At 42.5% G+C, this 24,759-nt stretch overlaps 1 protein-coding gene across 2 annotated transcripts in view; it reads right to left on the bottom strand.

Annotated features, from left to right (window-relative positions):
- CDIN1 (CDAN1 interacting nuclease 1) overlaps positions 1-24,759 on the bottom strand; it is a 481,568-nt gene that overhangs the window by 226,129 nt on the left and 230,680 nt on the right. For both annotated transcript variants that reach the window (XM_068253904.1, XM_068253905.1), the window contains exons 7-9: positions 13,066-13,145; positions 11,721-11,770; positions 2,745-2,812 (exon numbers count right to left, since the gene is read on the bottom strand). In XM_068253904.1, the coding sequence (XP_068110005.1) occupies positions 2,745-2,812; positions 11,721-11,770; positions 13,066-13,145 (198 nt within the window). The remainder of the gene's footprint in view (positions 1-2,744; positions 2,813-11,720; positions 11,771-13,065; positions 13,146-24,759) is intronic.

The following is a 24,759-nucleotide window of genomic DNA, read 5'->3' as shown; positions in this document are numbered from 1 at the left end:
CTGATCTATTCAGCTGCAGTAGTGTCTGAAGAACACAAGAAATTACCATGTAGCAAGTATTAGAGGCAGAGGATCAGCAGGGCTGCCAGGCAACTGGTATTGCTGAAAAGCAAAACATTATGGCAGTGTCCATATCCCTCTCACTTCAGTTTTCCTTTAAAGAGACACTGAAGCGAGACTAAATCTCGCTTCAGCTCTCATATATAGCAGGGGCATGTGTGCCCCTGCTAAAACGCCGCTATCCCGCGGCTGCACGAGGGTCCCTGACCCCCCAACCCACCCCCCGCAAACCTTGGTCGTCTTCTTGGTCGCAGATTCTGCTTCCTGGAGGCAAGGGCTAACGGCTGCAGCCCTACCTCCCAGCGCGTCTATCAGACGCGCATTGCCGCCTCTCCCCCTCCCCTCTCAGTGAAGGAAGACTGAGAGGGGCGGGGGAGAGGCGGAGATACGCGCTGACAGACGCACGTGGGGCAGGGCTGCGGCGGTTAGCCCTGCCCCAATGCGGAAGCGCTCCCCGCATTACGGAGGGGATTTGGGGGGACAGGGACCCCCGTTAAGCTGCGGGATAGCGGCGTTTTAGCAGGGGCACACGTGCCCCTGCTATATATGAGGTCTGAAGCGAGATCTATTCTTGCTTCAGACTCTCTTTAAGTAGCCAGGTGTGTCCCTCCTGTAGTCATCTGACAACCCCTCCCCCCTAAGGTGAACACCTACAGTGGAGCGTAATAAGTTATATATTTAATATACGTCTAGCCTAAAACCCTCCTATGTCCATCTGTGACCCCAGCTCCTGCGTCTCCTTGCTGGGCAGAATCTGTGCTTACAGTCATGTGGAGAAGCATGACTAATTGACGAGCCACAGAAATGCTTGAGAAGAGGGAGGATTGGGCGGCTGTTAGAGAAAAGAGCATTGTGTCACTGACCAGGCGAGTTGTCTCTTCCCTCCAGCACACCCTACTCACTACTCTGCATTTGGGAACAGGGGGCACCATGGGTTTCTATGAGGCTCGCTGCGGGTCCACAGATTGTGGGACATGCTAAGAAGACCTGAGGCAGTTGCTTTGGTAACCTAGTGAATAAGCCATCCCTGGTGAGGGGTTTCTGTCCATACATTTTAAAAGTTAATAATCTATAATAATTTACTAAAAGAGCTCATATATTAATCCAAGTAAGCCCTACCATTGTACACATACACACAAATAGAAAAAAAATGATCTTGAGGCCTGAAAGCATGCACTATCTCCATTAATCGTGCTGTTTTCCTACTAATCTATGTAAAACAGCATCTCTCCCATTTGCTGAATGGTAAATACAGTGTATAATGTGAAATAGTACAAAGTTACAAGTGAAATATTTTTTACAAATACAGGTAGTCCCCGACTTACGAATGACCCACCGATACTAACGGCATGGATTCTCCTTTTCCATGGGAACAAGTCAAAAACATTTTTTTTCAAATTGGACTTTAAAGTTTTTGAGAAAATTGGTTTTAAAAAATTCAAAGAAAAAATAGCTTTTAAACTTGAATGAGCAGGTACAGAGGGCAGAGGTGACACGGGGGAAACACTGGAGGCATAGGGGGGCACAGAGGAGGCACAGGGGACAGAGATGGCACAATGTTCCAACTTAAGAACAGATTCAGGTTAAGAACCAACCTACAGTCCCTATCTCGTTCATTAACCGGGGACTACCTGTACAAATGTATTATAATGTGCTGTGTACTAAAAATGTTTTAAATGAGTCCCTGATCAATAATACAATATATTGCATTACTGATTTTAATGTCAATTTATAATGCTAGCATGCACCCTTCAGTTTATAAATTATACAAAACTGGTGACCATTTTTGTCCTAAATATACACAGTTACTATAATTATTAAAAATGAATTGCAGTGTGTGCTGATCCCTGTTTAAACAATTTGCTTCTACAATGTTTCTTCTGCTATAAATTGTTCATCTGTACAGCTTATCTGTGCACAGCTCCCACGGAGTAATGGTGTACTTAACCTCTTGTGGACCCAAGTAGTTGAAATGTATGTCCTGTTTGCTTGCTGTTATTCCTGCCAGGGCGTAGATTTCAACAACTTTTGCAGTGTGGTCTCATCATTCTCGTCGCTCTTGCACCGCTGTAAAACCTGCTTGCTTAGACAACTGAGCTCCCTACATTAGTCAGTAGCCAATTTAATTGGTTTATGGCCCTATGAGCCTATCACAGTGATAACAGTTCACTTTTTAAAAGGCAAAAAAAGGTCTTCACTTCTACTGCGCCGAACACTCCTGGTGACGGGAGCGCGGCTGCCAGTGGCACTTGCACGCACTCCCGCAGAACCGTTACGGAGAGAACAGCTGGAAGAAGCCCCAGGTGAGTAATTTTTCTTTAAACACGCTCCACGTATCCTTAAAGGGACCAGAGACCTCCGTTCCGGAAAAGGTTAATTAGTAATACATTTTTCTTTTGTAAACCTTACGAGTCACATGCCAATATTTTGTGTTTTATACACAGAACTGAAAACAGTATTTTACATGTAAAGCACTATCAACCAGAGCCACATTTAAAAACACCCAATTTAAAAACATTTAAACACTATGGACACTAGGGCTTATGCAAGAATAAAATAACATGACTGATATAGTAGTTTTCAAATTTGATAATGCTACTGCGTGAATGACATCAATACTGCCCGAAATATGACTTATCCTGGTGTTACAGCAGCTCTATTTTATACAAGTAGTCAAGTCTTACCTAAAAAAGGCAGATTCTTCTCCAACAGTTTTTCTCTGAGAAGAACTTCATGCTCATGACCAATAGCACTGGATTATCAAAGTTAAGGAAGATAATGAAGTTGCATTAAAATTAATAGAGTAAAACACACACTACTGCTGTGTCTGTCATATGTGGTCATTTTTACATTTAAAGGACATCCCAGGTGAAAATAAACTGATGAGAGAAACAATAGTTTCTATTCTCCTTCTCCTAAAAATGACTTTTAAGACATCCCACAGTTTTAGTTTAAATAAATAGTAATATCTACGTTTTAAGTTATTACTGTTTCATTGTCTCTGCTCATTGACACATTCATTGAAGTATGCCAGAGCTCAAATCTATGAACTATTAACCCTTTTTTTTACCTCTTTCCTGTTCTAAGAAGCCATTTTAGGCCAGGAAAATGTTTTATGACTATATTTCCTAAGCACTATATACACTATAGTCTAACCCAGTACCGACCCACAAACTGTTACTTGCATAGCTGATGTTTAACTCTTTCAAGCGCAGAAATAAAAAAGGAACACAGCATAGTTATTTGTGTGCTTGGCACTCTACATACACAGGTCTATCTCATTATGTCACATGTCACCTTGGTTGTCCTTTAAGTAAACTTGTAGAGTACAGTAGTCTGGGAGATGTTTCACAACCCAAGAGGCTTCCACAGCTGTGATGAGTGGAAGGAATTTACCCAGCCAGCACGCATTTGAACAATATCAAACAGGTACAAACATTGGATAGAGCCACATAACTAGTAGTGTGAAAGGTCCAGCTACTATAATCCACTTGCAATGGTCCCATCATATGATTAAAACATGTGTAAAGGCCCCAGTTAAGGCCTGTGCTTTTTAATGCATACTATATAGAATATATCATAATTTACAATGTCAAAAAGCTTTGTGCATTGCACATAAACCATTTTTGGCACTGTACACTTTAAAATCACCTAGATGGCAGGGCTTGCGTTGCTGACTTCCTGTGTAAATGTCATATGCAGGCTGGTTATACTGAGAAGCAGCCTGTAGTCCATGAACTCCTCCCCTATCCAATCATAGCCCAGAGATGGCAGCCAGGGAGGAGCTGGGAGTGGCACCTGCCAATTGTCACTGCTGACCATCTCCTCATTGTCCATCTCCTCATGGGGGATTATCCCTTATTTCCAAAAGAACTTACTGTGCAACAGCTGCTCAGTCCCACTGTCAAACTAGTGTGCAAAAGAATAGGGAAGCTGACTTTCTTTGTAAAGATCCTTACCTGGGAGTGATTTTGTAAAGAATAAAGGTAATACTGTACTGAGAAGAGTAGATGAAGAGATGAACTAGTATAAAACCTACTAGTATAAAAACTACTCTGACAGCAGCATAGAAAAAAATAATTTACGTATATTTTACTCTGTGAGACGTATGAATTTTTAATTTCGCAATAGTGAGCCTTTTTTAAAATTACTTGGCAAAGACTAAGTTTGATGTTGTGAAGTGGGCTGTTTTCAGACCATTACCACAGATGCAAAAAAAAAAAAAAGTACCCCTAAAAGACTGCTCCAGGCCAATTGGCGTGAGCAGCACAGTAGCCCCAGGACCACTCCAGGTCAATTGGTGTGAAGTGCTAGGGGTGGAGATTACAAGGTACATCCCCGCTCTGTCATCAGCCTCCCATCGGCGATCGCCGCTAGGAGGCTGTTAGACAGCACTGTAATCTAAGGCAGCGCTGTACTGGGGGGGGGGGGGGTGTTAAGACCGCGGTCCTCAAGAGGTTTTAACAGAGAGTAAATATCTAATCTTATTGACTACTTTCTATATGTTTATTGGCCTATTTTACAAGAGACATTTTTTCTTTATTACCTTCAAATTAGCATGTGGATATTATAGATTTACACGGGGTAAACCAGTCAAATGGCACCAATTAAAATGTTGGGTTTTTTGTTTGTTTTTTTTATACCGGGCATGATAGCATGTAGCCAAATCTCTACCACCACTATTACACAGTAGCCAAGTTTTATTTCATTTATTACAGTCATAAAAGTTCCAATCCAACATAGTTATTACAGGTTATGAATCCATTGGCTATATTAGCAGCTGTGGCCCGGCCTGGGAGCAGAAAAAAAATAAAAAAGACAAATCGGTCCTCACAAAGTGAAGATGTGGGAGTGGAGAGAAGTGAAGATAAGTGAAGGGTGAGGACAAATAGGGAATAAAATAAGAGCTTCAAAGCGATTTCCTAATGCAATAGTGGCCGAAACACTTAGCGATGGTCTATAATGTTACTACCTGTTATTGATGGATCCCGCTGACCAGCAGGCACAACTTGTAAATAATCTCACAGGCCATTTTCCGCCCAGTGAAAAACTGAGGCCCGGCTTCCCGTAATCCTCAGAAGCCTTCCTGTGAAACAGCCCCCTGCTATTTGCAAAGAGCTTGTCTCTGCGCTTCACTCTGTGCATATATAATTAGATAGTTATATTTAAAATCAATACACAATCCTTCAGAAGACATTATGCTTTTAAAATCTTAAACTTCCAATTGATTTTTAACTATTTTATGTGCCCTGAAATTAACATGTAATTTCTGAAAACTTTCACCCTGATGTAACACTTTCGCGTGGCCATAAGTCACAAGGCTTGTGCGGCTCTGCTATTCTGTGCCAGCGAAGGTCATGCGGGCTCCGTGCCTGAGGAGATGAGCCCTTTCATTGCTGATCAGAGAGCTCCGCGCAGCTCTTACATGGCTACAGTTTGCAATGGGCACTAGAATATAGTTTTTGCCGATCCCAAACCTGTCTGAGTTTTCTCAAATGTTTTCATGTCTTATAAATAAAATACCTTTTTTAGGGCCCATTTCCACTACAGTGGAAATGGGCCCTAAAACTCCATGGCCGTGCATGGTACGGCTTCGGGGTTCGGCTGCGTACTCGCACAACAGGGAAGTGCCGCCGCACATCTCACAGGCTAGTGGAAACTGGCCCTAAGCCCACAGCAAGAAAAAACGTACTTAAAATTAGTTACACCAGATATATTCAAATACAATTTTTTGATTTGTTTTGCTCCCAACTGTACCCTCCACAGCCTACCTAATGCTGCACACTAACCTCATCCTCAAGGGTCCTCTACTTCAGGGTCATGTGACCCTATGACAAAGGACCATGTTGGATCTGCACTGGACAATTATTTTCCATCATTCAATCTACATACAGCAAAGTTCTACTGTATTTATTTTCATTTAAATCCTCAGATCTAATGTGAATCTCATAACAGGCCAAGATATACAGCTGTTTGTAGAATTGTAAAACTGCAGCTACTAACTTACAATTACACAAAAGCAAAGGGCATAGATTTAACAAAGTAAAAATTCAAGGCAACGGAAAAGTGATTCTTAAAGAGGAACTTACTGTATATAATAATGGTTTCTTTTTAATGTTAATTTATAAATTATTTAGTCAATGCTTGCCCACTGTAAAATCTTACCACACCTGGATTTCAATTCTTAAATTTCTCAGTGATGCCGGCATCTTTGCTGTTAGCAAGGTGGATCCCTGTGGATATCTATTTCTAACTTTCGGCCTCATCCAATTCACTTGTTCTCCTATGTGATATGCTTACATCTTATAATAACATGCCTTTTAAGCCACCAGCAAGCAAGAAAATACTTATAATTAAAATAAAATAATTTTGATACTACATTTTGATCAACTTTTTGGCACTTTTTCAATTGCAGAGTGCTGAAAAGTTATCTTAAACAGAAGATAAACAATTATCTCCCAGAAGAAAACTTAGGAGAAAAAGTGTGAATTGAATCGTGCCCTCTGTGTAAAAGGCAAGAACATCACCTGATCTCCCAAAGTGCTCTGAGGCAGAAGACAAAATGACATCATAGTCTAGCCTAAACATCACTGGGAGGGTGGGGTTATATACTTATATACAGCAACATATACTTTACATATACAGGAAGCATTTCTGACACCGAAACCAGGATAATTAAGGTAAAAAATGTTGTCCTGAATAATTTATCACATTCTACTATAAGTCATTATGGTTTCTCTTTAAGCACTAAAGCAGAAAAAAATGATGATATAATTAATTGGTTGTGTAGTACGGATAATTACTAGAACATTAGTAGCATTAATATTCTCATATTTATTTTCAGTTATATAGTGTTTTTTAGAACATTGCATATTTACATATCATTCTCTAATATTTGCAGTTTATACACTACTCAGCATTCTAAATGATTTTACAGAGCAGGCTAGTGAACTTTTGAACTGTCCTCTGCAGAAGAACAAACAACACAGTGCCAGACACTTAAGATAATACGCTTCAGAAGACAGAGCTCTCTACGACTTTGATAGTCGTGGAGCTCAGTGGCTCTTTTGCATAAATAACAACTGGAGTTTCTTAACTCTTCCTGTACTGGTAACAATATTAGAATTATGTCTCTGCTCCTAATGTTTTATTTCTTAGCTGTACTACACAACCAGTTAATTATATCATAATTTTTTTTCCGCTTCAGTGTCTCTAAATGCACAGAGGAGGACAACTAATGTGGGAAATAACTTAATCTGATCATACACAAAGGTCAGAGATTTGAATGCACAAAAAATAAGGATACACACATTGATATCCTATTGTGTATAACTCAAAATTATAAAGAAGTTTTAATTGGTTTTAAATTAGCTGTCACCTGCCCCTGTCTGTCGTTGATTGGTTATATCAAAGGTCAAACCTGACTCCCCAGTTGGGCGGAGTTGGCATCACATTTCTGGAGTTTATTTCCTTGATATTTTGATTTGCCCCCACCTACATCCAAGAAAGGATGCAGCACATCTCTCATTTATACATAGAACAATTGGAATATAAAAATATACACATTCCATGAAGGCCTGTCACATGCAGTTCTTTTAAATCAATCTCCTGCAAATGCACAAAGTCAAAGCTAACACTGAAATGCCACTTCATATTGCAAGGATGATATTTCTCAATATCTCCACAGGGCAATCAAGCATTTCCCTGATAGTTTCTATCAAATGCTAATCAATTATTTCCTCACCAGCCATGAGCTTTTTTTCAAACCACAAAGCCATTACAGCCCATTATAACTCATTTCTGGCTGCCAATAGCGGCAGATATAATGAGAGCAGTTTGTTGGCTGTGTATAGAGTTAGGCAGGGTCACAAAAGGAGCACTATATTTGGCATATGAGAGAAGTGCATTAATACTTCAAACTAATATACTAAACACTTGTCTGTTCAGTAGAGTGGCGGAAATCCCTGTATTCCAACAAACTTAAATGGTTAGACTGACTAAAGCTGCCGAGCAGAAGCTACTGCACAGTGCTCTCTGTCGGCATAAAACCACATGAGTTAATTAACATTTCAAAAGAACTGCACAGAATATGGCAGCCTACAACAGCACACACCAGCCAATGACAGGTCAGATTTCCCTAATCACGCTAGATTTAAAGGACAACTGACCTGAAAGGGATTTGAATGCTGTCATATTTGTTTCCTATTAAAGCAGGAGCGATAGCCATACTATCCCAGGAAAAAAAAAACTTTTACAGTATAAGTAGATTAATACTTCTACTTACATAACAGATGTATTGTACTGTCCACATTTTGATTTCAGTGAATTTTATATAGTAAATAAAGAGAAAACTGTTCCTGGATTTTCCATTTTTACTTCCTATGACTGAGCCCAATCCTGATGTCATTTCCTCCCTTTTCCCCTACAAACTGCACTGTCATATCTAGCTTGCTTTGTAAACTCATGTGAGCACAGCATAGATCATATTTCAGCAGCTCAATGAACTGCCCTCAGCCAACCAGTGAGGAGCAGGAATATGGGAGGGGTGATGGCACGTTTCCTTATTGTCAGCAATGTACAAAAAAGACCTAGGCTAACTGTGTTAAGATTTATCACAGCAGAAATATTTCTGATTAGATTGGAGTGCTTGTAATGCATGGTCAGGTTGCAGGTTGTATAATAAACATAGAGCAGTTGGTAAATGGAATTTGATCTCATGACAGCTTCCATATCCCTCTCAGGTCAGTTGTCCTTTAACCCTTTAGCAGACAATTTATTTAGAGGCTTGCAAGTGCTCCTGGCCAATTTATTATAGCACATTTTATTTCTTATTTGCTACATATCCCTGCGTCTAATTAGTACTGCTGTTATGTGTATTTTTGCCAACTTATCACTAGGGGGCAGTATGAGACAATAACAGAGGACTTCCATTTTCAGTTTCTACTAGTAGATAGAGATCAAAGCATTACAAGAATTTACAGCACACAGAGTTCTGCCAACTGAGATCAAAAGCAGTGCATTTATCTCAAACGAGATAAATCTATTGAAATTGCTAATGGGTTAGTAGATCCCCTGGAACAAAAACGTTTACTTCCTTAAAGGGATACTGTAGGGGGGTCAGGGGAAAATGAGCTGAACTTACCCAGGGCTTCTAATGGTCCCCCGCAGACATCCTGTGCCCGCGCAGCCACTCACCGATGCTCCGGCCCCGCCTCCGGTTCACTTCTGGAATTTCAGACTTTAAAGTCTGAAAACCACTGCGCCTGCATGCTCGTGTCCACGCTTCCCCTGATGTCACCAGGAGTGTACTGCGCAGACACAGACCATACTGGGCCTGCGCTGTGCGCTCTTGATGACATCAGCGGGATCGAGGATACGGCAACGCAGGCGTAGTGGTTTTCTGACTTTAAAGTCTGAAATTCCAGAAGTGAACCGGAGGCTGGGCCGGAGCATCGGTGAGTGGCTGCGCCAACACAGGATGTCTGCGGGGGACCGTTAGAAGCCCCGGGTAAGTTCAACTCATTTTCCCCTGACCCCCCCTACAGTATCCCTTTAACTCTTCCACCAAACACAACAGTGATGAAAGGGTCTCATAAATGCCTATAAATATGTATTTTAATCTATGCATTTACAAGATTATCCCTGCAATCGTCTCTGCCCAGACCACCAAACCCAGCCCTGCCCTCATTGGATCCTCAGGTTTCGCCCCGCAGTTTGGGCTTAATGATCTAAGTCAGCATCTAGCCAAGAGGGGAAGGTGTAGAAACCAAGAGTCTGACAACCATCTACGTCCCCAGTGAACTAAGAATAAAATCAATGTATTTAAAAAGAATTTTGTTAAAAGGTTACCTTACTTTAGTATCTCTAATCTAAGTAAACACAACATAAGACATTCAAATAACAGGTGTTTTGATCTGGTCCATTGTTCTATCCAGTCCACTGACCAGTCAAATGACATTTAAATTAGCTGTAATTAGCATTTCAAACGTTTTTTTTCGTCTGTGTGTACAAGGAGTTTGAACGACTTTTTGTTTGAATGACAAGTCGCTCAAATGTCCGGTTTAAAAGACAATCGGGCATAAAAACAGATGTGTGTACACACACTAAAACTGAATGCCACTAAATATCAACTTGCTGGAAACAAAGGCAGTGTTATATGGTTAGGTGTTAAAGAGAACCCGAGGTGATCCTAAAGCATAAAAATAAGGTACTTACCTAAGAAGAGGGAAGCCTCAAGATCCAGAGGCTTACCATGTCCTCCTCCAAACCACCCCCTCTACCCGGGACCCTCCCAAGTCTAAAGCCTCATCTACACGCGTAGATGAGGCTCCGATGTTCCTTATCAATCGATTGATAAGATCCGACAGGTCGGATCTTGCCCCCGCTGATTCCCTGCTCATTTCCCGCGAGGGGACAATGGCAGGGAATCGAGCGAAGATAAGCGGGGAATCGAATCCAACGCATGCGCGGGTGGGCGGGGACGCGGCGGGTACACGCGGGGATGCGGAAGAGGCGATCGGATCGGAGCCTCATCTACGCGTGTAGATGAGGCTTAAGGAAATAAAATGTATCCCTGGTTATCTGCCTCCATTCCTGGTAGCATGTGAAAGAGTTTAAACCTTTGTCAAGTTTTTATTGTTGTCTATGTTTTGAATGAGGGAAACTGCCTGCACCACTGCTTTTAGCAACAACTTTTAGTAACAATTGTCTCTTGAAGATCTCCCTACTTTTTGAGATGTACTTTGTCACATCTATGGGTCAGGGGTTCAGACACTGCGAGAGACTATTAGGCCTGCGTCTGGTAATAGCAAGTCATAGTGCAAAAGCTGAGTTGAGTTCCCCTTTAATTGTAAAAACTTGAGTTGTGATTGGTTATTATTGCACACATTATTTTATTAAAATGGTAACGATTCTATATTACTAGAAACACAATATGCATTGCAATCTTGAAATTACAACTAGACCAATCATGAATATTCATGCACCCGTTAGCTTTAGCTTCTCTTGTGGATGGTCCATCATCAGAAGCGTCTTACACTGCAATCAAAGATGTCAATATTCATAATTATTATGCTGAGTGCTGCTAAAATGGTGCATACAGTGTGTCCAGTGTTCAGACCAACACTCCCAAGCATTAACAAGTGTGTCTGTCGTACAAAACAGCAGCACCTACTGCAGCAGCTTAATGCAGGGTGTCCACAACCACACAGTGTAAGCGCACTGAGAGCGCACAGTCTACAGTGGTAAAGTCCTAAATGTGCACCTCTAGAAGTTAGGACAACATACACAGTGATATATTAAGGATTTTCCCCTTCTTGATTTCCCCTACTACATTTGCTTAAAACCATGTGTTCTGATCTTTTAAAGAGAGAGCCTATGAATGGTATTACAAAGTAACATTTTGTTTATACAATTCTCCTACTGAAAAAGTTACTGGCACCTTAGTGAAATAAATGACAAAACTTAAAGAGTTAATTGATCAATTTCATTGTACTTTTGATAATATTTTTATGGGAAAATGACTCGCTAAAATTTTAGGTGATCCTTGTATTCAATGCAATTCAATAATGACAAAGTACTAAGTAACCCTTTTATTCTTTTTTACCCTTTCATAAACAATCAAGTATCATTTTATATAGAAAATAAATACTAAAGGATACTGTTTGATGCAGTCCACTAAAGGCCCATTACAGCAGTCATTTATAATGCACTGTAATAAAAACAAAAGAAAATATTAGTAATCAGGTCAAATGCTTACAAAAGGTATTTCACGATTAAGAGCCAATTAATTAATGATACTCCAAGTAAAGAAGTTCCAAAAAATTCAATAGCGTAAATTCATGTACACATATCCTATACAATAAAACCCGTGTCCCTGCGTCTTCCTCCTGTGTGTCCGTGCTTTTGCGTACCACACATGCGCAGCACGTGGGCGGCTGTTGGGACAGGAGAAAGATGGGGCCAGGGGGCGAGCGTGTGCGCACGCGTGCTGACATGCGGTGGCGCCGAGAGTGGCGGGTGGGGGGTTGTGAGGGAGGCCTAAAGTCCGTTATTGTAATGGGCTTAGGTCTACTAGTAGTGTAATAATAAACCATTTCCACCTGTCCGTTTTCTTTCTTTTCTCTGTTATGTAAGCTTTTTAAATGATGTTTGAAATCTCTGACCTATGTGCACAGTCATAGAAGAGTGTGTCTGCATCTGCCTTTCTCAGCATAAAGGTGGCCACTAACAATCCAATATCTAGTGAAACATTGTTCGAGTGATCAGAAATTCTGATCGGAAGTGAAATCGTTCACTACACCATCAACGAACCAATCTTTGCTTCCTATCTATCACAACCGGCAAGAACATCCAAATTTTGGTTCAACGAAAATCCAATCGGACAACTGTTTTTATAATAGTTTGTAAGTGATTGTGCCCATCAATTGAGATTATTTACAACCAATCTAATCAGATTTCTGAACACTCAAATGATTTTTCGCTACAAATTGCACAATTAGTGGCCACCTTAAGTGAGAATAGCATATTCGATCCCATGAGATATATGTCCTGTATGATGCAGTACAAATATCCTGTATGATGCAGTACAAAGGATGATCACAGGTGATATGCAGACCCCGATGTAAATTACATTTCCCTCAAAAGTTATAATGCCTAAGAGTTTATGAGAAAACATACAGGTGATATTGTATGCAAAGCACATACCAACATCAGCAATTCTCTACACAAAGAAAAAAACATGGCATTTAACCTGTGGCAATAGACAGGGCAACAGAACAGCACTAAAAATTAAATAACCCAGAGGACCGTGCCCTCATTGTGACATGATAAACAGGATCACACGCCATTATTCCCATCATAAAATGCAGCAATTAAAAATTGAAACCTTCCTCAGGCAAGTCATCTAGTGGCATTTAGGATGCTTCATAACCTCAATGTTATTTTATAGCAATTGTAATTAAGGATGAAGGAACATTTCCCCTTGGCTTGGAGATAGCTTATTACCTGTTGCACTTGGTTGGCAAGGACTGAATCAGGAATTAAGGATGGGTCGCGCAGCATGCTGTTCAATGTGGGCTTTGTGACTGAAAAAAAAATGTTACCATGTAAGTTCTCAGTGTTCCATGAAACTTTTCAAATTATACATAATTATTAATATGGATTTATAAAGTGCTGACATCTTGGATGGGACTGTACTATTACAGCAGCATAAGGAATGCATCTATTTATTTTGCGTGTTACAAACAGATAAAACCTAGACATAAAACACACCAAGTACATAACACAAATGGTGAAGCAATATTATAGCACTACCATTTCTCAGCAGACAATATGGTCATGCCCATCTAAGCATACATTGCAATGAATGGGTTAAAACATAATGTAAAGATATATACCAAGTGGGAAGAGGATCCCTTAAAGAGGATAAAAAAAACAAAAAAAAAAAACTGAAATATGTCTAAAAGGTTAGTAAAATCCCTTACATTGCTTAACCACTTCCGGATACCGGGTGGTTTTGCTGATCGGTGCTGCGTGGGCTCTCCAGCCCGCAGCACCGATCAGATAGCAGCCAGGCCGATCAGACTTCCCCCCTTTTTTCCCCACTAGGGGGATGTCCTGCTGGGGGGGTCTGATCGCCGCCGGCTGCTTGCGCTTGCGGGGGGGGGGGGCTCTCTTCAAAGCCCCCCTCCGCAGCGCTTCCTGGCCGCCTTCCCCTTCCCTCCCTCTACCTCCCCCTGTGAGCGGCGCAGGACGGAATTCCGTCCTGCGCCGGATAGGATAGGCTTCAGCCTATCAGGTGCCGGCGGTCCCCGGCCAATCAGAGGCCGGGGATCGCCGATCTCCGCCACGGCGCTGCTGCGCAGCAGCGCCGTATACATGTAAACACCGGGGAAGATCTTCCCCGTGTGTTTACATTTACCCTGCGAGCCACGATCGGAGGCTCGCAGGGTGTTCACGGAGACACCCTCCGTGAACTGACATGGAACGGCCGCTCATACGAGCGGCCGTTTCCATGCAATCCACTTCAGGATTCAGGGGCGTAGTTAAGCGTACGCCGAATCCTGAAGTGGTTAAAGGAATTGTCCAAGCTCCTAAAAAAAAAAAAAAAAAGATCCACTTACCTGGGGCTTCCTCCAGCCCGTGGCAGCAGTCCTGTGCCCTCGCCGTAGCTCAGATGGCTCCCGGTTTTCTCCGCTGGCGCAGCCGACCTCGCCAGGTCGGGTTCCAGGTCGGCTTCTTCTGCTCTCCACTGCGCGGGTCACGTGGTCTCCCAGACATCATCAGGACGGTACCGTCCTGATGACGTCGGAGGGACCACGTGACCCGTGCGGTGCAGCGCAGAAGAAGCTGACCCGGAACCCGACCTGGCAAGGTCGGCTGCACCAGCGGAGAAGACCCGGAGCCATTGGAGCTGCGGCGAGGGCACAGGACGGCTGCCACAGGCTGGAGGAAGCCCCAGGTAAGTGGATCTTTTTTTTTTTAGGAGCTTGGACAATCACTTTAAATTATGTGAACCAGGCTATCATCTTTTTTTTTTTTTTTTTATTTGGGAATTTAGGATATTAGCATGCCGATGTATTTCAATACATGTATTATTTCCCATTCGTCAACAGCACCCCTCCCCCCCACTGGCTGGATCGCTCTATGCCTCCCAATCAGTTTCAGCACACAGACCATCGAATCTCATGGATGCAATCGATGCGCTGAATCCGCTGGAATTGGGCAGACAGACAGGCTAGGAGGGAACGTGTGGGCGACACATACACTTTAATACACAAAATTACAGGTAAGCTGCCACCATCTCTGTTATAATGGCAAAGGACCCTGTTCTGACTATTCTAAGCCTGCAGATAAGATGGTTAACACACTGTAGTCTGACTGAAATAATAAATACTTCAGGTGGTGAACCTTCAAAAAGGCTAGGATTCGTTCTGCGGTGCTCAAATCAGGAACATAGCTGTAAAAATTACCTTAAAGTGGTATAAAACCCTGACAGAATATTCAATAAAAGCATGTTTTCTTACTTTTTATATGCCATATTTGCTTTTGTGCATAAGTATTATTGTTCATTTAGAAATTACAAGTTTCCAAAGTACACTTTTTTATTCATAACTGTTTATTTTTCATCTTGAAATACAAGCAGAAATACTTTCTGACTGCCTGTCTGTGTTCAGGAGAGTCTGCAGTGTCAGAGAAGACAGAGAAGACAATTAAACACAAGATAACATTATCTCCAGTTCGGATGCGTTCAGCTTTCCCGACATTGAGCTTTTCTGTCCTGTGGTCAACCCTCTGAATGTAGTGCTAGCAACAACAACAAAAATACTGGTAGTATATAATATGCTGTAAATAATGTTTTAGAGCAAAAAAGAATTGCTGAGTTTCATTTCGCTGTAAGTTGTTTTATTTTAAATGCAATATAAATAATTCATATTTGCAGAAAATGATAAGTAATAATTGTGAAGACAGTAGCCACCGTATAAAATAAAAGGGAAAACAGATCAAGTTAATACTTAATGGTGAAGGTCTAGTCCATATGGGAGTCCAATAATCTTGTTCACACTTGGCGCTTGCCCCGCGATTCGGCGGGCAAAATCTTGCGATTCGCTCTTGTGATTCCCGTTCATTAGAACGAGAATGACAGCGCAATCGCCCCAAAGATGCTGCATGATCCACGTTTGCAAATGGCCGAAATATTGATCGAAATGATTGATCACAAACGCTGCAGTGTGAATGTATTCATAGGGATCGTATGCCGGCGTTCAAAAAAGCGCTGAAAAAACGCTAAGTGTAAACCAGACCTGAGAACTCATTCAAAATGGAAGCTAGCCTTGGGTTCTCTTGCTAGCTCCCAGTCCTTAGGTGTTGGTAAAAAATGGAGAACTGCAGCTGAATATGCAGTGGTTTCTTTTATACACCCCTGCTTTGGAGATTAGCCGACCCCCTGACTTTTTGGGTGAAAAATTAGTCTCAAATATACGCATGACTGGTCTATATCTCAGGCAATATTCACATCACACAAATAATAATAGCAAATTCAAAAACCTCAAAGAATATGGATCACATTAATACCAGACGTGGATAAGGTGTGGCATTCCATTACTGAGAATTTGAATAACGGGATTGCGGCTAATGCCAGCTTCATAAAAGGGTTATGCCGATGATCGGCAGGACATTAACAATCAAATGATATACTTTCCTATAGGTCACAAATACAGTATCTCTTAAAAGGCAAAAATAACGTTATGGAATATGGCTAGGACTGGGTGTCTGCACCCTGCTGGGCTTCTCTGGCAGCTGGAGGTCCAGTGCTCTGCCCTTAGACATACAATCTGAATTGTGGCTGGACAGTGTAATGGTTAAGGGCTCTGCCTCGGACACAGGAGACCAAGGTTCGAATCTCGGCTCTGCCTGTTCAGTAAGCCCATATCTATTCAGTAGGAGACCTTGGGCAAGACTCCCTAATGCTGCAACTGCTTGTAGAGCGTGTCCTAGTGGCTGCAGCTCTGGCGCTTTGAGTCTGCCAGGAGAAAAGCGTAATACAAATGTACAGAGTCTTGTCTGTCTTGTCTGTAATTGTGATTGCATTTGTTTACGGTTCATCCATGACACAATGCATAACTATTCAAAGAAAAAAAAAAATCTGTTTACCATACACAAGTTTCTTTATTGAGATATGCAATTTTACTTATATATGGGTTTCATCTGTTTTTATCCTTTTGCCTTTTCCCTCCTCGTATATCTCCCACTGCCCCACTTTTTCTGTGTGTGTGTGGGGGGGGGGGGGGGGGGGAGTTGACTAGTCTAGGTTTTCTTAAATCTTTTAGCAGTTCCCAAAAAACATACAGATACATTAATTGACTTACTCTAAATTGGCTCTAGCTAGCCCAGACTGGTGCTGCTGCTCTCTAAGTCTGCTCCAGACATTACATCTCATTTCTGCTACTTTAAACCTCTTAATGAAAAGACTGGACCGAAATTTCAGTGGATTCTAATGTAGCACTTCTCCAGCAACACCTATAAACTTTCAGAACACCTGGATTACTTGGGATGGCAAAGATTTAAGCTGGATTGGATCTTCCTTGGTATCACACAGGGCTGAACACTGCACACCTTCCTTGGAATTGACCTGAGACCTTAAAGACTTTCTGCCTCTTTGTGCCTGCCCTCTCCCATCCTGTGAGTAACTTTCATCGATTATCTACAGCATCTATGCTCAATAGACTATATTTTTCTACATATATTATACATTATATCTTCAAATTCCTAAACAAAGAACTGTGTTTTCAAATTCATGCTGTCCATCCATACATCTCTGTGTAAGGACAATTCAGTCTATACAGGCCCTTTGATCTCTGCAGGATACCAGCCACAGCTGACAAACTTCACACCTTGACTCTAAATAGGACCTATCTCAGCAGGAGCCCTGAGCTGTCTCTTGTCCATCCTAATGTGTAATCATCAATATTCAGCAGAGAGACTTCTAGCTGTATACCAACCAAGAAATATCTATCCAATTGACAAATCCACAATAATTCTACTGAAGTCTGTTGGAATCTTCAGAAAGACAAAGAGAGGCTCGAGAGGACGTGGGAAAAGATATTCTTCACCGCAGAACCAAAATAACTCTGTGACAAAATCTGCAGAGTACACCCAGCCAACAACCCTAATAGCTCCAGCACAATCCAGCAGAGATGACAGCCACACATCTGGAGACTGTTCCCTCCTGGAGTCCTTAAACTCAGACCTCAGCTCCCAGGGTAGCCCCATCAAGGCTGTCCTCTGTAATGTCAGATCAATAAACAACAAAACAGCAATCATACATGATCTAATAGAGTCTTCTGATCTGGCCTGCCTGACTGAAACCTGGCTTTCTGAACCAGTTGGCCCCACCCTGGAGGCTGCCGTGCCAACAAACTATTCTGTGATATACTGCAACAGGAAAGAACGCAGGGGAGGAGGGGTTGCACTTTGCTTTAGATCAGCTTTGAAAATCAGACCACTTACTGTAGGTCCTACCAACTCGTTTGAATGCTTGGGGGTGCAACTTTCAGCTGAGAAAAACATTAACATATTGCTGATCTACCGCCCACCAGAAAAACACTCAGACTTCCTTAAGGAACCTGTAGATCTCCTATGCAACCTAACACTGGAACACCCCAGATGGATTGTTCTTGGAGATTTCAATACATGGGTGGATGACTCCTCTTCAAAACTTGGAATAGAGCTACCTCGTGCCTTACATGAACTGGGCTTCCTCCAATCAATCAGCTCTGCTACTCACAGGAAAGGCCACACTCTGGACCTTTTATTCCATACTGGGCTGTCAATAGCCAATGTGGAAATTAATCCTGTTGCCTGGTCAGACCATCACACTATCCACTTCTCCCTCTCAATACCAGCTGTCAAACACCAGGTCAAGAATCAAATAAAATATCGCCGCTTAAAAGGGCTAACACCTCAACATATCCGAGATAACCTTAGCTTTGATGAATTGACTGACTCCAGCTTGGACCCTGATACTCTGGTGTTTAAATACAACAAATGTGTGTCCTCCACCTTTGAGACCATTGCTCCTCTGCGCACCAAATATCTTACTCCACACCATCATGCACAGTGGTTTGATAACGCTATAAAAGAGCTGAAAAGACAAGGCCGAAAACTTGAGAGACTGTGGCGCAAATCTCAGTCCCCAGAAGACAAACATGCCTTAATCCTCCACTTGAAGAGCTACCAAAAGGTAATCACGGGAAAAAAATCATCCTTTCTATCACAAGAGATTGCAAATGCAGTTAACAAACCAGCCCAACTGTTCCGCACAGTGGAAAAACTCTGCAACCCGGCATGTCAAAAACTTAACATCGAGTCTTCAAAGGACCTCTGTGACCAATTTGCCCATTTCTTCACAGACAAAGTCTCCGCTATAAGGTCCGCCATCCAACTTACAGCATCTGAGCCTAATATAGCGCCGAAGACCATTAGCAGACACAATGTAACACCTTGGTCAAACTTCAAAGAAATTGATGAAGAAGTCACATCAAGCATCCTCCTTCACGTCCGCCTAACTACCTGTGACCTAGATCCTGGCCCAACACAGTTCATGTTGAACTGCCCCGACCTGTTCGTACCGGTATTCCTAAAAATTGTTAACTGTTCCTTAAAATCAGGGATATTTCCTGCTTTACTGAAGGAAGCAATCATCAGGCCTCTCCTCAAAAAACCCTCCCTGGACCCAGATGCAATGACCAGCTACAGACCTGTCTCTAACCTTCCCTTTCTGGGCAAGCTAATTGAAAAAGCTGTTTACCTCCAGCTAGAAGCCAAAATCCTACAAAACAACAGTTATGACCCATTCCAGTCTGGCTTCAGGAAACACCACAGCACTGAAACGGCCCTCATCCAAATATGCAACCACCTGCTCATGGCAAGAGACAGAGGAGAGTGCTCCATCCTCATACTGCTAGACCTTTCTGCAGCCTTTGATACAGTTGACCATGACATCTTGATAAACAGGCTACAGGAATACTGCGGCATTGATGGCATAGTTCTTCAGTGGTTCCAATCCTTCTTGAGTGGCAGAACCCACAAAGTGTCTATGGGGCCCTTCCTGTCCACCCCTGTATCACTTAGGTATGGGGTACCCCAGGGCTCAATCCTCTCTCCCCTGCTTTTCACGATTTACATGTTACCGCTGGGAAAACTAATCAAAAAACATGGCCTGACATACCACTGCTATGCAGACGACACTCAACTATATCTTTCCTTCAAGCCTGGTGTGACAGACCCAACTCTAACTATAAACGCCTGCTTACGTGAACTACAGCAATGGATGAATGACAACTGGCTGAAACTAAATGCAGACAAAACTGAAGTCCTTCTGATAGGAGGGCAGAGCATGATAACAAAACAACTTAACTTGCAGTCTTCACCACTGGGAATAGGAGGCACGGATCTGCGCAGCTCTGATCATGTGCGTAGCCTGGGAGTTCTAATTGATTGGGATTTAAACTTCAGAACTCAAATCTCTGCTGTGGTGAAATCATCCTATTTTCACCTGAAGAACATTGCAAAAATCAAGCACCTCATACCCCCAGAAGATCTGCCAACCTTAGTCCACGCCTTCATCACATCCCGACTGGACTACTGCAATGCTCTCTACACTGGCCTTCCAAAAAAGGTCTTGTACCGACTACAGCTGATACAGAATACTGCTGCCAGACTGCTAACCAACCAACCCCGTCACTGCCACATAATGCCAGTCCTGCACTCCCTTCACTGGCTACCTATAGAATGGAGGGTCCTATTCAAGATCGGCCTACTGACATTTAAATCCCTGAATAATTTAGGCCCTAGATATATGAAAGATATGTTGCAGCTGCGTAGCAATCCCCGCATTCTCAGATCAACAGGCTAATAATCTAGTCATACCCAGAGTCCACTTGGAAACTTTTGGTCCCAGAGCCTTCTGTCATGCTGCCCCTACGTTTTGGAACTCCTTACCTCAACAGATCAGGACAGCTCCATCCCTGGACGTGTTTAAATCCAGACTGAAAACCCACCTGTTCAGTTTGGCATTTGCAGAAATATAACTTTTGTTGTGTGAATACTTCATCCTACTAATTACTGAATCTGAGAGAGCCTAAGCGCTTTGAGTCCTATGGGAGAAAAGCGCTATAGAAATGTTATTGTTGTTATTGTTATTGTATGAACTATATTGTGAGCCCCACTGAGGGACAGTTAGTGACAAGACTCTGTACGGCACTGCGGAATATGTTGGCGTTATAAAAATACTTAAATAAATAAATACATCAAGGCCAGAGAAGACAGACGGACCCAAGTGAGGGCAGGCTTTTCTCACTTGCTTTAAACTGTAGTTGCTAGTGCTACAAATCATATTTCTGAGTACCACTCCAACATACTTGCTGCATTCCCTGGTGTTGCCAAATTACTACACTATACGGGGCTTCTGAGCTCTTGGTCATTTTTGTTTCCTGGAAGTACCTTTGGTCTACTTCAGATGCCTCCATTATAAGTCAAAGTGAGTTTGTAAGCTGCATATAAGTAGAGATGAGCTCACGAGTAGTGAGCTATTCGAATCCGTGATTGAAGTGAGGCTTGATTGCCTCAGGTGTGCGGCTGGGAGAGAGGGGGTTACTTACCCATAAGTCCGCGGTCCTCTATGCGTTCCAAACGTCTTGCACGCCTCGTATTCGGCACGTGACAAGACTCACTACATGTACTTCCTCCTTCCAGCTTGAAGGAGGAAATGCGCGTAGTGAGTAATCTGACCACCAAGCAATGTCTGTCTCTTCCACAGTTATGCTTAACCTCCCTGGCGGTAAGCCCGACACAGTGTCGGGCTAGCCGCCGTAGGGGATCGCATGGCCCCAGGAGGATTTTTTTTTAATAAAAATGACTATGTGGTTAAGCTAGCACTTGGCTACCTAACCATGTCCCCAAGTGCCTCCGGTCCCCTCTGATCGCCACCGGTATACATACCCCCCATGGATCCCGCGATGGCACAGCCTCCCAATCAGCACTCGGCTTCGCTATGGGGAGGATCGGAACTGCGCATGACGTCGACGACGTCATGTCCGATCGTCGCCATAGCGACGAGTGAAGCGTATTGGGAAGCTGCGGCTCTCGCAGGATCGCGGATGGGTGAGTGTTGCCGGCGGCAATCGGGGGGGTCAGACCGGGGAACTTGGGGGCCACAGTTAGCTAGCCTGGTGCTAGCTAACATTAACAAAACACTTCAAATTAAAAAAAATCCCTCCTGTGGACGCAGCCACCGCATCTGCGTACCGCCAGGGAGGTTAAAGAGAAACTGTACCAAGAATTGAATTTCATCTCAATCAGTAGCTGATTACCCTATTTTACATGAGAAATATATTCCTTTTTACAAATGGATCAGGGGGCTTTGTATGGCTGATATTGTGGTGAATCCCCTCCCACAGGAGACTGTGAGGACCATTTTCATGGCAGTTTCCGGTCTGTGAACCTCATTGCATTGTGGGAAATAGCTGTTTACAGCTGTTTCCAACTGCCAAAAAAATCAAGCAGCAGCTACTTCCAGTGACATCACCTGCCAGCAGTAAAAATGTCACCATGTGAGAAATGTCAAAATGTAAATCAAGGAGAGGAAAGCTTTTACAATGGGCAAACACTGACTAAATAATTTATACATAATTATTGTGCAAATGAAGCACTTTTTTATTACATAATTTTCACTGGAGTTCCTCTTTAAGCTACAAACACACGTGCAGATCAAGGAATTAATTTGCTGCTTAGGTTTGGCAGGAAGATTTGAACAATGGGTTGTTTAAACGATGTTATACACATACAAATGTTCGGTTCATGCAAAAAAAGCCAAGACATGCTTTTGTAGTCCGTTACTTCCTTCATTTCAAGAGAGTTATCTGGTGTGTAAGCAGCTTTAGACAGGATGGAACAGAGTTGCAGAGCATTACTACAGAGAAAAATGATTCCTTTGTTCTATTTAGAGCATTCAGAGATTCATCTTAACATTTCTATTGTATATGGATTAAAAAAGTAACATCAGTACATACAACAATAAAAAGAAATGTAGAAAGTGCAGTTCTGTTGTTCTAAATCCCTGGTCCTCTCAGGTGGCTCTCAGTAACCCAAGATGACCCATCTGGAGAGACAGTCTTAAAGCGGATCTGAGGTGAAAAACTAGCTATAACAAGTAACTCGTCTATATATCTTATCTAAAATTTAAATAGTTTGCACAGCAAATCTAGCTGCAAACAGCTTCAACTGTATATGATTATTTCTTCCTGTGATACAATGAGAGCGGCCATGTTCTGCTTGTCACATTACACAGGCAAGCTGATTGCATCTCCAGCCCTCAGCTCAATCCCCCTATCCTCCTCCCTCCTCCCCTCTGCCTCTGGAATCTATGGCTAGTAAAACCTCCTCCTCCTGCCCAGACTGAGCTCCCATAAGCCCTTGCTACATTGCTCTAAGAGTGCCAAGGCACAAAAGGAGCTGTGGGCGAGGCTTGCTTAGTTTATAGGGAATTTGAGTATTAAAAAAAAAAACAAAAAAACAATTCGATCAGCATTCACATCGCATAAACTAACAGATATCTGGCGGGAACTAAACCCCTGTAAGAAAGAATTCACATTTTACTCTAGCGCCCATTCTTCCTTTTCTAGAATAGATCATTGTTGGACGTTATCTTCCCTATTGCCTTCAATTAACTCAGCTAAAATCTGTCCTACACCTTGGTCCGATCATAACATGTACGCTATTGTGCTCTCCTCCCTGATCCAACGCCCCACTGAATTTCGGTGGACCCTGAACCAGTACCTTCTCACGGATGAAAACACCTTACATCAGATAGAGGAAAAACTAACTGAATATTTTACTCTCAATAGCACTGATCCCGACTCCCCCGCCTTGACGATTTGGGAGGCCCATAAGGCCGTGATCAGGGGTATATTTATCCAAATCGCCTCCAGAAGGAAAAAAGAAAAACGGAAGGCTTTATTAGAATTAGAAAAAAAGTATACTGAAGTGCACAAGCTATTTCAAGAAGTCCCCTCTCCGGAAAATAAAAGAGAGCTCTTACAAGCGGAAACAGCGCTTAACCTTAGCTTGACAGAGTCGGCAGAGAAACAACTTTCCTCCTCTAAACTTAAGTTTTATCTCAAAAGTAATAAACCTGACACCTTGTTAGCCAATAGGTTGAGACAGACGGACTTATCGTTCAAGTCTATCTCCTTACAGGTTGACCATAATCAAATATCTGCCAACCCTGCCAAAATTGTGGAAATTTTCCGTTCTAATCTAGAAAAACTGTATAACTCCCCTGACAAAGCCTCTTCTTCACAGATTAGTGAATTTTTGTCCAAAATACCTCTTCCGGCACTCCCCGCGGGACTGAAGGAATCTCTAGACAAGGAAATCACCTTAACGGAAGTTCAACAGGTAATAAAACAACTAAAATTAAATAAACAACCAGGTCCAGATGGTTTTAGGGCTATCTACTACAAGAAGTTTAGCAAAATTTTGGCCCCGCATCTAGTTAGCGCATTTAATAATATTCTTAAGGGTGCCCAATTTCATCAAGAAACTATTTCAGCATTCATTAGTATGATCCCCAAACCAAATACCAACCCGCAAATTTGGTCTAACTATCGCCCTATCTCTCTCCTAAACTTAGACATCAAAATCTTGGCCAAGGTTTTAGCTAATCGCCTAAATAATGAAATGACCACGCTCATACATAATGATCAGGTGGGCTTCATGCCCCAAAGGCAAGCTGGCGATAGTGTCCGTAGATTAACCCATTTAATTCATCATGCCCATCTCACATCTACCCCAGCTATGTTATTGGCACTAGACATTACTAAGGCCTTTGATTCGGTCGCATGGTCCTACTTGCTGGTGGCGCTCCAACACTGGGGCTTTGGTGACAATATGATCTCCTGGGTAAAGGCCTTATATTCCACACCTTCAGCAGCAATTGTATACCAAGGCTTTCGGTCATCTTCCTTCCATATTACACTAGGTACCCGCCAGGGGTGTCCCCTGTCCCTACTAATTTTCGCTTTCCTCATTGAGCCTTTAGCTATACTGATCCGAAATACTTCAGATATACAAGGTATTCAGGTAGGCAGTAGAACGCACAAACTGGCGCTATTTGCAGATGACCTCGTAATGTGCATT

Source organism: Hyperolius riggenbachi, chromosome 9 (genome assembly GCF_040937935.1).
Source record: "Hyperolius riggenbachi isolate aHypRig1 chromosome 9, aHypRig1.pri, whole genome shotgun sequence".
Classification (NCBI taxonomy): domain Eukaryota; kingdom Metazoa; phylum Chordata; class Amphibia; order Anura; family Hyperoliidae; genus Hyperolius; species Hyperolius riggenbachi.
Note: the sequence above shows the minus strand (reverse complement) of the source record. Positions and strands in the feature narration are given on the sequence as shown.